The following is a 13,066-nucleotide window of genomic DNA, read 5'->3' as shown; positions in this document are numbered from 1 at the left end:
CTCCCCTAACGGTATTGCTTCGCTCGTATCCAACAGTTCTACGGTGGGGACTGGTATAAGTTTGTCCTCCTCCGTGGTGTTTACCGCGCGGATCGTTGCCCTACCTCCGTCATCCTTAACAATAGCGTTCCCTATATAGACTCCCTTGCAACTGTCAAGAAGGGGTACATATCCTTCTTTGATACTATCTTCACTAATTTTAATAGGGAAGGCTATGTTCGTACGCTTGGGCACGAGGACGGTTTCTCTATCATTAAAATAAACGGATTTGTTCAGTACTTCGAGGCATTGGTCCGCGTAGTTAACATTGGCTTCGAACTGGGTAAGGAAAGCTGACCCTAGGATACCGTCACTTTTGATGGGAAAGGTATTCTCAACTACGTGAAAATCCGTTTTGAAACCAAACATTTCCAATTCCGTTGCTCCTAAACTATAGTGTGGTACGTCTCCTATTCCTATAATAGTGATACGCCTCTTGGGATTCACTTTACGAAAGTCTTTTACGTTAGAGGCCTTTACGATATTGGCCTCTGCTCCCGTATCTATCATGAAGTCTATTGCGGTTTTCGTATCTTTGCAATCTAAGCTTACTGTAGGTATTTTTCCTTTTAAGTAGAGGCAGATGGACCTGCTTCCACCTCCTCTGTCTCTATGGCATTGGCCCTTGTTACTCGGGGGCTGCCCGTGTTCCCCGAGGGCCCTGCTCCGTTTCCCGAGTTGTTTCGGCTAATTGTTTCATGGTATCTACGTTTACGGCATTCGTTGTATGAATGTCCTATGCTCTTGCAGTAGCTACATTCGACTACGTTTGTATTTCGCGCTGTCGACTGTTGGCTCGACGGCGGTTTGTTTTTGTAACAATTTGCTGTGCTGTGGGTCGACCGCCCGCACAGCGTACACGATTCTCTATTTTCCACGGGTCTGCTTACCGCGGGTCTCCTAATCGCTCGGCACTGATCGGTTAGGTGATTACTACGGCCGCAATGTTTACACGGCTCTGCGTTATTACTCTCGGCCCTGCTCGCGCCGCGGCTCCTAGCCCGATCTCTATCTAATTCTAATGCCTTGCTGGCATCTATAGCCCTTTCGTAGGCTGTCTTCAGGTTGGAGTAACCTTTGATCAATACTGCATTCCGGCAGTCGCTCGGTAGTCCGCCGACAAATGCCTCGCAGACTTCCTCATCTAACCTGATTATCTCTGCGTTGGTTAGCTCGCGGTTCTTTCTTCGTTCCGCTTCTATTAATCCCGTTTTTATGTCGCGGGTTCTCCCTATGTAATCTAGCACGTGTTCATCAGCGTATTTATACAGCTGACCAAGCTCTCCACGGTAATGATTCGCGGATCTAATGGGCGCGAACACTTCCGTGAGTTTGTCCAAGAGTCCTTGCAGGGTTGCAAAACTCTCGTCTTCGATTACTGCGTATGCTCGATCGGCGAGCTTGCTTCTGATGAGGCGCGTGAGGTACCCCTCCAAGCTGGGTGTTACCATCTCGAGTGCCCTCTTGCACGCCCGATTAAACTGCATTACGGTGATGTTTTTCCCGTCAAATTTTGGGACTACCGCTAACGCGTCTTTAACCGATATGGATTGCTCCGCTAACGGCAAAGTAGGAGGAACGGGTGCCTGTACGGTGTTAACGACTTGAGTAACTTGGGGGCGGGTGATTCCCGAGATCTTATCCTTCAGGGCCTGCTCCCTTTTCTTTAACTGTTCCTCGCGCTCAGCTAATTTCCTCCTTCTCTCCCGGTACGGATCTGCTAACGCGGCCTGGTACGCGAGTTCTTGCTCCTGCAATTCTAATTCGCGCTCCCAAATCTCTTGCTCGCGTAATTGTATTTCTAAGTCCCTATCGAGGACTAGTTCTTCCGGCACGCCTGGCTCACCTAATTCTTGAGGTCCCAGGTCCGGACCTGCTATTCCTCCGCGTAGATTTTTGAGTTTCTCGCGGTTTTCTTTTTGAATGCGTCTAATCAACGCTTCTCTAGCTAACGCTTCTGCTTCTAAATTCAAATCTTCATCGTCAGTTGGGACGGAAACCACTGACTTTATTGAAATGTGATCATTTTCTGAATTGAGGGCGTTTCTACCAATCGCTCCTCTGCTGAGTGGATCAGGGCGGTAACTGTCCACAGGGTTAGGTTTTTGAGGCGCCACGGATTTTCTTAAGTCGCCTTTCTTTCTTTCTGCCTTCTTTTTGAAGTGCAGAATTTCTGCTTCTAACCTTAATTCATCCTTACTCCGCGTACACACTGGACCGGGTTCCCTAAATGTAGCGTCTGTGGCTAATTCTATGCTTTGGGTAACTGCCCTATCTGTGCCGCGTGAATTTTGCGCTACGAGAAGTTGTACTTCCCGATCTATTTCTGCCTTCTTACGGAGAAGTTCGGACAGCTGTGTGTCCTCTACAGGACCTAACCGCGGTTCATCCATTTTCGAACGGCCCGTCGCTTCGTTAGTGTCCCTAATTTTAACGTCTGTCACGCTCGCGGAGAGCTGTGCAGGATTTTTAGAATCGTCTACCTTGCTCGTTTTGAACTGCGTAGGATATTTGATTTCTTCTACTATGCCTTTTGTTGGCTGTGTAGGATGTGGTACGTCTTGCGCGGGGCCCTCGGTCGGGTTGTGCCGCTGCGTTTTTGTATTTGCGTTCGCGATTTCTTTCGCCTCGAGCTCGGCGAGCCTGGCAAGTTTCTTTTGAACTTCTTCGGATAACCCCGCGTCTTTACTCGATTCAATCGCGCGCTGTTTTTTCTCTAATTCAGCTTCTTGTTGTCTGAATTGTTCGCTAAGATGTTTTGACTTCTTATCTATTTCTGCTTGACGTTCCTCTAACGCTTCCCTCTCTTTTTGGAGCCTCTTTTCCTTATTGGAAACCTCCTGCTTTATGAATTCTATATCGGTCTCCGTGTATTTGAGTTGTAAGCTGTCATCTACTGATGCGCCGCTTTCCTTTTTGCTACCTGTTCTAGTTTCGATAGGCATATTGGTTTCGCGTGTGAATCTTTATCCTATTTATAGAAATAATCTCAAGCGTGTGGAGTCCCCGTGTGATTCGCTTTTATTGTATTTGTCGAGCGTTATTTCACGATTCCGTCCGTAGTTTGTGCGTTCGTCCCGATCGCGTTCTTTGCGGCTGAGGTGAGTTTTCTTGCTACTCCCGTTACGCGTGTGTTGCGAAGTTCGGTTCACTGTCTTTGCTACTTTCGCGGATCTCGTCTTTAATAACTCGCACCGATTATTTTTAGCTGAATTCGGATTTTAACAAAATCAATTTTTAAACGAATCCCACCGCTGCCACCAGAAATTTTATTGCCTGTGACGTCCCAGACGCACTAGTCAACAAAAAAAAACAATTCTTAACGTTGACGCACGCGGAGCGACACTGCAATAACGGAGCCCTGTTTTATTTGAGGGACCCGGGCCCCCGCTATGGATTATATTCGTCGTTTAGGATGATATGGGGTAACGTAAATGAGCGTCTTACCTTTAGTCGAGGTAGATGGTCTCTGGTTCGGAGTCCAGGTCGATAACTTCCGGCTCTTCTACCCAGTCGTATACGGTTGGTACAGGGAACAGCTTCCTCCTAATGTCGATTTGCTCGTATAACAGCCCCTCGCTGACTCTAGTAACCGTCTGTATGACTTCACGTTCTACGCCGTGAGTTGAGAACGGGTGGTCAACCTTGGGTCGGCTGGATGCGTGCGACGAGAAAGAGCCCGATTCTTCGTTAGAGCTAGGTTGTGTATAGATCGGAAGGATCTCTACTGGACCGTTGATACGTTTGATTCTGGCTTGTAATATAGCTTGCTTCTTAGCCCGTAGTCGTCGGCCTGCGCGATGTCTATTCTTACGACCGTGACGTTTACTGGACTTTGACATCTACCGATTATAGAAAGGGGTAGGAGTTAATTAACTTGGAAAAGCTAGTTTTACAAGCTTAATTAAGTCAGCGTCTCCGCTAACAACCAATGTTAATGTGGGTAAAAGGGAATTACCTTGGAATATTCACTGACTCTAGTTTTAGGTTCAAGAAATGAGAACTCGATGAAATAAATCTTTGTGTTTAGTATATTGTTACAGATAATTCGAAAAAGGTACAATATTTAATATTCTAGTCGCGTATATTGAGAGTTTACGTTAAACAGAGCGCTTAAGCTATAGCGAATGTATACTAGTTCTAAACGTGCAAGTCAACTGTGCGACTCGTAGAGATTTACAAGAACTAGCGAATGTGTACAAGTTCTAAACGTGCAAGCTAACTGTGTAACTCGTAGAGATTTACAAGAACTCGACTGGTCTGCTTGAAGCGCGGATGAGAAGTGATGTCCAGGGTGCGAAGCGTCGACCGTCTCAGCTCTCGAGTGTCCTGGTGCGCATGCGCGGGGCGATGGTGCGCGCGCCGCTGGCCTGCCTTGACGCGCTCGGTGTCACGTAGGCGCGCGTGACGTCAGAGCCTTGGAATGCGGCTCTTTGTTGGCGGAGTCCCGTTAGGTCCGACCTGTTGCTGCCTGCCTGCGTGCACGTGTTTGGGGTCCGGCGCCGGCTTGTCGCTGCCTGCCTGCTTGCACGTGTTCGGGGCCTGACGTCATGCTGTGAGGGTTGTCTGGTTTATGGCCCTGTTGTAAACCGGTTCCTGGCTAAGTGCGGGTCTGGCTTTCATCCCTGTTTATGGCGGTCGAGTAGAACAGGTTTTTCCCGCTCGACCCTTGGCCTTTGTTCTGAGTTGGCGTCGGTCCGTCGGCCTGGGCTGGAATTGTTTGGCTCAGTTTCTCCTCGGGTATCGGATCGCCGTGTCGATGTTTCTTCTTAAGTGCTTCTCGGTATTTGGACGATTTATTGCTTCCGTCTGTTTAGCGTACCGAGGTTCGGGGCTGTTTAGTCTAGAACGTATCTTAACTATGCAAAATCTTATCTTTACTAGGATGAACGCTCAGCGGGTGTTTATGTTAGGGTTCGCCTACGAACCTTTGTTTAAGTGCTTCGAGTCCCGCTGGCCGCTCTGGTTACAGTTATTTATTTATTCTAACAAATGTGGTTATTTCTAAGAAGTGCACGTGGTCGAGCGCTGGACGTGCGGAATGTCACGTAGGCCTGCTGAAGGCGTATTTCGGATGAAGGGATAAGGTTTCCCTTTTGCGCGTCGATGACGTGTACTCCTTTTATGTAATACATATATGAGTATATTATATTTATGGGTAAGTTTATACGATTGTTTATTATATTGTTTATTTTATCATTCGTAATAAGACGGCATGATAATTATGAGTATGCATATATATGTGTACATTCCTGAATAGCGCGATATGCGTGTATTTCTCATAGTGTAATATATGATGAGCGGGCGAGCCAAGATGGCGGCCTCTTAGCACGACTGTGAATATGGCTTGCTGCCTGGTGCTTTCTGCCGGGTACGCCATGTTGCCTTGCTCTTCGCTTATGAGATATTATAATGTGTTCCTACATCTTAGGTATGATACAGGTATGTGTTATGCTAATAGTAGTATACTCGAGGTAAGAGAGCAACAGTTTTAGTATGATAATAGGAAAAATATGTATATGGTAGACGTTCTTCCGGGGACGTCACACCACTCCACGTACTCCTCTTCAAGTCCTAACTACGTTAACGAATTTCTGCCAGCAAAGGTCCGTAGTCTCCTAATGATGGCTAAGCAAGTGGCCAGAGAAAAACAATATCGGCACGTTTGGACACGTGGCGGTAGCGTCAACATAGAGAAAACACAGAATACGCCTATCATCCGTATTACTCATACTGATCAACTCGATTCCCTAAATTGATTCGATCAGGCCTCACTATTATACCACACCACAAACAAAACAATATATCTATAGAACTTCAAATTTACCGTGTTAATGCTCAATCTCTTGTACCTCGTAAACAGTAAACTCTCGCACCATTTTCTCCAAAAATTATTATCATTGGGGTTGTTTTATTTACTATTTACTTGTTGCTAACTATTTCCCAGAGTATTATTCTCTCTCACTCATACTATTTTCTCTCTCACTATTTCTTAGAGTATTATTATCATTATTATTATTATTATTATCACGAGTCTTGCATTATTCAATATCTGCTATTTACTACCTGCTCTATTGTCAATGAGAATTGAGTTAATTTTGAGATAAATACTGGATTCTTCTCCTTTTTGATAATGTATTTTTTTGTACTCGTGGGCATACGGCCCTAGTATGATAAAATTTGTTTCTTTCTATTTATCTATCTCTCTCTCTATCTATCTATTTATTTATTCTATTTGTTTCATTTATTTTATTTATTTTATTCATTTTATTTATTTTATTTGTTATATTTGTTACGAGGTTGATTGCGTAGGCTCCGATGAGCGGTAATCAGAGCTTACTCCACGCCCAGCCAAGGTGTTATTTGGCTATTATAGGGTCCGTTCACGTCGACTATGCACTCGCGTGCTACTACTCCCAATGCAGAAAGTGAATGGAATAGAAAGGGAACGGTATCAAGGAAAGGTAAATAATTTAAAGTATATGATTGTTTATTAGTAGTCAATGCAACGGAGTCGGTCGAGGGAAAAAGGTATGGTCTTGGTTTAGAGGGATAGGTGTCTTGCTTGAGCGCTGGGGTGGACCTGCCTGGTTTAGCGGGATGTAGAAGGCAAGCTAGCCGCAAGTTACAGAAGAATCTGCTGACTCGCGGACGACAAGAGTAGACCACAGAGCGTGAGGTTACTAAGAGTGTGGGAAAGGAATAAGAAGTCTGGAGGACGTAACATGCCCCCCCTTGGGGAAAAACATTCAGTGAGGGTACGGAATAGGATGTTCAGAAGGAAGTGGAATGCCATGAAACGTACTGACTCACTTACGGAATATTACAAAGAAGAGTCTTTAAATATAGCGCCTAGATGTTGGTGCGCGTTTAAGTTGGTTAGTATACATTTGAACAAAGTTTCTTTGAATGACATCGCATAAATGTGGTGGTATATATGATAGATATTGTGTATATTATAAACGAAACTTATGCAACATGCTGATGATTATATTATGGCTGCAGATTATCACGGGCAGAATAAGGCAATGGAAGAATATGATTGCTAATAGCGAAGGGCTTAGCGCCAGACTTCGAGTGGTTCGAAGCTATCGTTAAGGCTTCGCTCGGGGAGCAATTGACGCGGCTTAGGTATGCCTAGTTCCGTCATTTCAATTTCCGATTGGGTCCGGAGCAGCAACGAAGAGCGAGGAGGTAGGTCATCGGGAAATGGTATTATTTCTAGGTGCGGGTGGTGGATGGCATGGCGCGTAGGAATTTGGGGTTTTGTACGACGCGGGTGAGGGATATGTTCAAGGCCGGAAATAATTTGTTCTGGTGATAGAATTTTAGGGCGGACGATACCTTTTTGGGCGAAGGGGATAGCGTCTACGAAGCTGGACAGGTCAAGTTCGTATTCGTTCAAGCGTCGGTCCAGGTCAATTAGTCGGTTCAGTGTGCCTATTTCAATTCATTGAAATCGACGATTCCAGTTTTTCGGGGGGTCATCCAAATATCAGCGTTAATATTGTCAATTATACGTTCAATCGTATACACTCCTTCATAGTGATCGTCCAATTTGGATCGGGTTTCATTTAGTAGATAGACCTTTTGATCTGCATCGAAACTTTGGCTGTTGACATTACGGTCGTAATACGTCTTGGAACGATGCTTTGCTTGTTGTAGGTTCGCGCGGCGTGTTTTCGTATGCTGGATAGATTAGCGATTAGGTCTAGAAGGAAGAAATCGTAGAAACGAGTATACGTGCTGGCAGGGTTCGCATCTGTTGGGAGTCTGGCTTGAGAGCCAAAAATTAGTTGGTGGGTGGTGAAGTTAGTACCTTCGTGCTTCGCGGTGTTATAACAAAAAATTGCAAAGCGGATGTAATTGTCCCAGTCGTTACCAGCATCCGTGTAGTATTTGACGTGCTCAGTGAGAACAAGGTGACTGCGTTCTAGCGATCCGTTAGACTGTGGGCGGTAAGCTGTAGTTCGTATTTGCTTTATTTTAAAAAGTTTACAAAGTTGTTTGATGACTGTGCTCATAAAATTCTGTACTTGGTCTGTAAGTATTGTTCGAGGAGCATCGTAACGTGTAATGTATTCTTTTGCGAATGCTGCGCCTATAGTTTTGGCGGTGGCATCAGGTAAAGGGATGGCGTCCAGGAATTTTGACAAATTTCATTGCATCGTCAAGAGATATTTGTTGTTCGATTTGGTAAGGAGTAGAGGTCCAACAATATCTAATGCCACTTTGTCGAATGCATTAGCAGGCGTGTCCGTGATCATCATTGGCAATTTGGTTTTTACTCTGACCAATTTTTTTCTTTGGCAACTCTCGCAAGGTCTTGTGGAATCTTGGATTTGTTCTTTCATACGCGGCCAAAAATACTTTTGTCCAATGCGGTTATATATTTGAGTTACACCTTGATGACCGCCGACTAACGATTCGTGGCATTCTCTGATTATTTCTTTTCGTGAATATTCGTCTGGGATGACAGTCGTGTTTCGACAAAGCATGATTTGAATTTCTAAGTCTGCGAAAATATAGGGTAGAAGTTTTCGGAAAACGCGGGGATCGAGAACGTCTAAACTATCATCGGTTATCGGGAGGGCAAGAGACTTTAGGTTTAAATCGGCTGAAACCGTTTTGAGTTTGGACAATAGCTTGAAGATATCGTATAGGTTGCTTTAATCTGAGCTTTTTGTTTTCAATAATAGCGTGAGAATACGTCGACTATTGTGCTTAGATTCAATGACATCAAATTTTCGCGGACGAGGTCTCATTACTATTTTTGAGTCAACGATATTCTCGTCGGCAAGTTGGGCTGGTATACCCTCAATCCAAGCGCAGTCTGTCGATATGAAGTGCGCGTAATTGGTTTTGAGCATCAAAATTCCATCATTGATATCTTTGACATTGTCTGATACTGGTACGTCGTCTAAGTTGTCGATGAAATATGCGAAATCGTTAGGGTCATTAATTTGATCATCGTTAGTGTTGAGAGCACTGTCATGGTTATGGTCAGTAATTTCCGTACGGGAATCGAATTGTTGAGTGCACGTATAGTATTCGGTGTCTGTAAGCAAGTCGGAACTGTCGTCGTTATCAGTGGTGGGCGGGAGAGGCGAGGGGGGAAGAGAACAAGAGTGTAAGAAAGGGTTCGTCGGCCTTGAAGTAGCGAGAGGGTATCGCCTAGCGCGACGCGAAGGCCCGACAGGGGGGGGGGGGGGGGGGAGGCAAAATAACGTCAGTGGATGGGGGCGGAGATGGAATCGGACGAGGTCCTGCAGGTTTAGTCGGACGTTCCGATTTCTTTCGCACATAGCGGCGGGGGGGGGTAATACAGATGTGGAAGGGAAGGGGACAGGGGGGTTAGTATAAACGGGGGGGGGGGGGGGGTAATGCAGGGGCACGCAGTGGCAGAAAGCGGAGGGTCGAGGCGGCAAACGGTGATACTTATTTTCGAATTTTTATAAACATAATGGATCATTCTGCGTACCGCACTCCATTCTAATTTGTTGAGTCCGGAACCTATTAATGGTATGGAGACGGATGTTACGCCATCTGCTTGCAAGCTTTTCCTAAAGTTAACCAAGGTGTCAAAAAAAACGTGGGGCAAAGGTTTGTCACTGTATTTGGGCTTTGTAACTAGGTTATAGATTTTTCGGTTTCCATGTACAATAGAAATAACCTCAGTCACAGTCGGGTCGAATTCTCTAAGTTGTTCGCGGTTTATGAAATTACGTTCTGTCAGTTTTGAAGCAATTCCTTTTGACATTTGGCAGTCAGCCAATATGCAATGAGCCAAGTTATCCTTTTGCTGTACAAGGTCAGCTTTTATTTCTTTGATACGTCTATTACGCATGAGAGGAAAAGTTTCGCTTTCTATGAGGAAATCGCTATAAGAAGGGCCCGGTGAATCAGTGGCTGGACAAGAATCATCAATTTCTGATTCAGTTTCTGGGGTCTGTAAGTCATCCGAGCTAAGGGAAGAATCTGAAAAATAGCTCAGGTATGGTTTTTTATGAGGCCCAGGATTTGTTGAAGAATTTGTTTCGCGATGGCGTTTAGGTTGGCGATGTACTGGGATCGGTGCCTGGGTAACGAGGGGGGTTTGAGGAGCAACAGAGTTTCTTCATCGCTGAACTCATAGTCCGAGAGATCAGAGGAATCTGAGGAATCAGAGGAGTATATCATCCTACAGGGTTGTGAGATTTTAGGGTGTTTCAGCGGAGCTGGGTTGGTGGACTCGTCTGTCGTCTGTTGAGGGCGTCTGGGGTACTGATGAGTTTTATTATTGCGTTTTTTCGGTTTATCGCTAGAGGCTTTAGTCGTTGGACGGGGGCGTTTGGCATCTATAGGAGGAATTTGAGCGGTGTCGGGTGGTGCGTTCCTGGACAGAGCATCAGCGTTGGTATTAGATTTTCTGGACTTGTATTTCGTATCAAAGTCCTACTTTGCCAGTTCTAAGCTCCATCGTAATAAACGGGAATTAGGCTTCTTGATGCCTTTTACCCATTTGAGTGGCTCGTGATCTGTTATTAAAGTGAACTTCTGACCATAGATGTAGGGGCGGAAGTGATTCATACTCCAGTAGGCGGCTAAGAATTCTTTATCAGGTACCGAGTAGTTTAATTCAGCGGGCTTGAGGGCTCGGGATGCGTATGCTACCGGTAGGTCGGGATCGTCTTCATCTTGACTGAGAACTGCACCTATCACGAATTTTGACGCGTCTGTAGTGAGCGCAAATGGTTTGTTGAAGTCCGGGTGTTGTAGAATTGGTTCTTTGCATAAACGATTGCGTACGGTTTCGAAGGCGGACTGGTGTTCGGACGTCCAGATGGAAGGGGTATCCTTCTTCGTTAAATTGTTAAGACATTTAGCAATTTTTCCAAAATTTGGAACAAATCTTCGGTAGTAACCTAAAAGGCCAAGGAACTGTCTAACAGTTTTGGGACATTTGGGGACAGGATACTCTTTTACAGCTATTAATTTACTAGGGTCAGGTTTTACTCCTGACTCAGTTATGAGGTGTCCGAAGTCAACGACTTCCTTGCGCAAGAATTAGCACTTATCTGGCTGTAGAGTTGAACCAGCAGCGGTTAGTCGCTTCATTAATTTCCGAAATATAATTTCATGTTCTTGAACGTTTCGAGCGTGAATAACTATGTCATCCAAATATACGACCATTTCGTTGCCTTGTAGGACTTGGTCCATTAGCTGTTGAAACGTGGCAGGGGCGTTCTTTAGTCCGAAGGGCATACGAGAGAATTCATAATGGCCTCTAGGTGTCAAAAATGCAGTTTTCGTGCTGAGATCCGGATACATGGGAATTTGGTGGAACCCGGAAGCAAGGTCAAATGTGGAAAAGTATTTAGCTGAGCCAGTCTGTTCAAGGATTTCCGTGATATCGGGCATGGGGTATGCGTCGCCGACTGTTTTTTCGTTAAGTTTTCTGTAGTCGATTACCATACGCCATCGTTTATTGCCGTCACTATCCGGTTTTTCGGGATCGATTCACACCGGGAAATTATATGGAGATGAGGAATGTTTAATAAAATTTTGCTGGAGTAGTTTATCAATTTGGAATTCGATTTCGTTTTTGTGAATCTTGGGAAAACGGTATTGTTTGGTATGGATGAGCGTATTGTCCGTCGTGGGGATAGTGTGATAAGATAAATTGGTGTGGCCTAATCTATCACCTGGAAGATAAAAGAGATGGTTGAATTCTGTTACGAGCTGAATATCGATTGTTTTTCGGTGTCATTCAAATGATCAAGATGTAAGCCGCTTTTCAGGACGTCCAATCTTTCTGACCTACTGTCAGTCAAGAGCACTGTTGCGGCACCGGGACAGGGTGTACTGTAGTCAGCGATAGGAGGATCGGATTGCAGTTGCGCCAGGTCAGTGGACTGGATAGGGCAGGAGGGGGGGATTATAAGTCGGTCGCGATGTACGCTTGGCGGAGGAAAGAATTAATGAATTGCTGAGGAGAGGGCCTGGGTGCGATACGAGGGTTTTGGCGCGGGCATCGCTGTGGTGGTTACTCGGTGCAGTGGGCGTAACGTTGGGCATGACTGTACTCAGTGGCTCGTCGAACTCGTCTAGGGTTACTGTTGGGGGTCTTATCTCTACGGCAGATTCGTTACAATTGAACGCGTACGAGTAAGCTATGCCGTTCTGGTTTTCAACTAACGCTTTACCACATAGAACATTGTTGCCTAAATCGATGCGTTTAAGGTAACCTACTTTAGTGTCTGGGTTCGCAACTATTAGTGGGATGGCTTTCACGGTACGGGCCTGTATTGTAATTACGCGCGTTTTTTCGGGCGCGGACGAGGGTTCATCGAATTTACTAAAGTGGATTGGCAATGAGGATCCAAGCATCACCGAGTTTGAGTTGAAAGAAATAGTTGCTTTCTCTCTTCGTAAGAAGGGCTGGCCTAAGATGCCGTCGTGCGGAATCGGAAACGAGTCAGGGACCAAGTGAAAGGTATGGGATTTATTATTAAAACGTATTTCCGTTTTTGCGATAGTTTGCGTCTTTTTGTCTGTTATACTAATCAGCGTCAAACATTCGTCGGTTGTTCGTTGTACGAGGGGCCTAACGGAACTTTCTTTGATCAAGTCGACGTCTGCACCGATGTCAATAATAAATGAAGATATTTTTAATAGCTGAGGGGTGTCGATCGAAATTAGTGGAGGGTCAGCTGAAGCTGTTATGAGGATATGACTTGAAGATCGGAACGCTAGTTGTTTGCATTGCTCGCGGACGCGTTCTCCCCGTGGGCGATGTTCTCGTTTAAATGTTTATTTGAGCCTGCATTGCCTTGATTATTACGCGGAGAGGATCTATATCGGTCAGCTGTGTGGCCTCTGCGATTACAATTGTCGCAGAGTAGTTCTTGGTTTATGTTGCATTTATTGTGGAAGTGGCCCATTCTGCGACATTTGGTACAATATCTTTTACTTTGCAGACGGTGACATTCCGTGATGGAGTGACCCTGGTGGTTACAAAATTGACCACTGCTGGGCAGAGCATTAA

At 45.3% G+C, this 13,066-nt stretch overlaps 1 protein-coding gene across 1 annotated transcript; it reads right to left on the bottom strand.

Moving 5' to 3' along the window:
- Nucleotides 1-608: 608 nt before the first annotated feature.
- LOC124292990 (caldesmon-like) lies at nt 609-2,984 on the bottom strand. The gene has a single exon (XM_046731883.1). It carries the CDS (start codon nt 2,982-2,984, stop codon nt 609-611), a length of 2,376 nt encoding a protein of 791 aa, XP_046587839.1.
- Between the last annotated feature and the right edge of the window lie 10,082 nt (nt 2,985-13,066).

Source organism: Neodiprion lecontei, chromosome 2 (genome assembly GCF_021901455.1).
Source record: "Neodiprion lecontei isolate iyNeoLeco1 chromosome 2, iyNeoLeco1.1, whole genome shotgun sequence".
Lineage (NCBI taxonomy): Eukaryota > Metazoa > Arthropoda > Insecta > Hymenoptera > Diprionidae > Neodiprion > Neodiprion lecontei.
Note: the sequence above shows the minus strand (reverse complement) of the source record. Positions and strands in the feature narration are given on the sequence as shown.

Bases quoted from the DNA above. Each gene is read 5' to 3' on its own strand.
- LOC124292990 (XM_046731883.1), bottom strand. From the start codon at position 2,984: ATGCCTATCGAAACTAGAACAGGTAGCAAAAAGGAAAGCGGCGCATCA.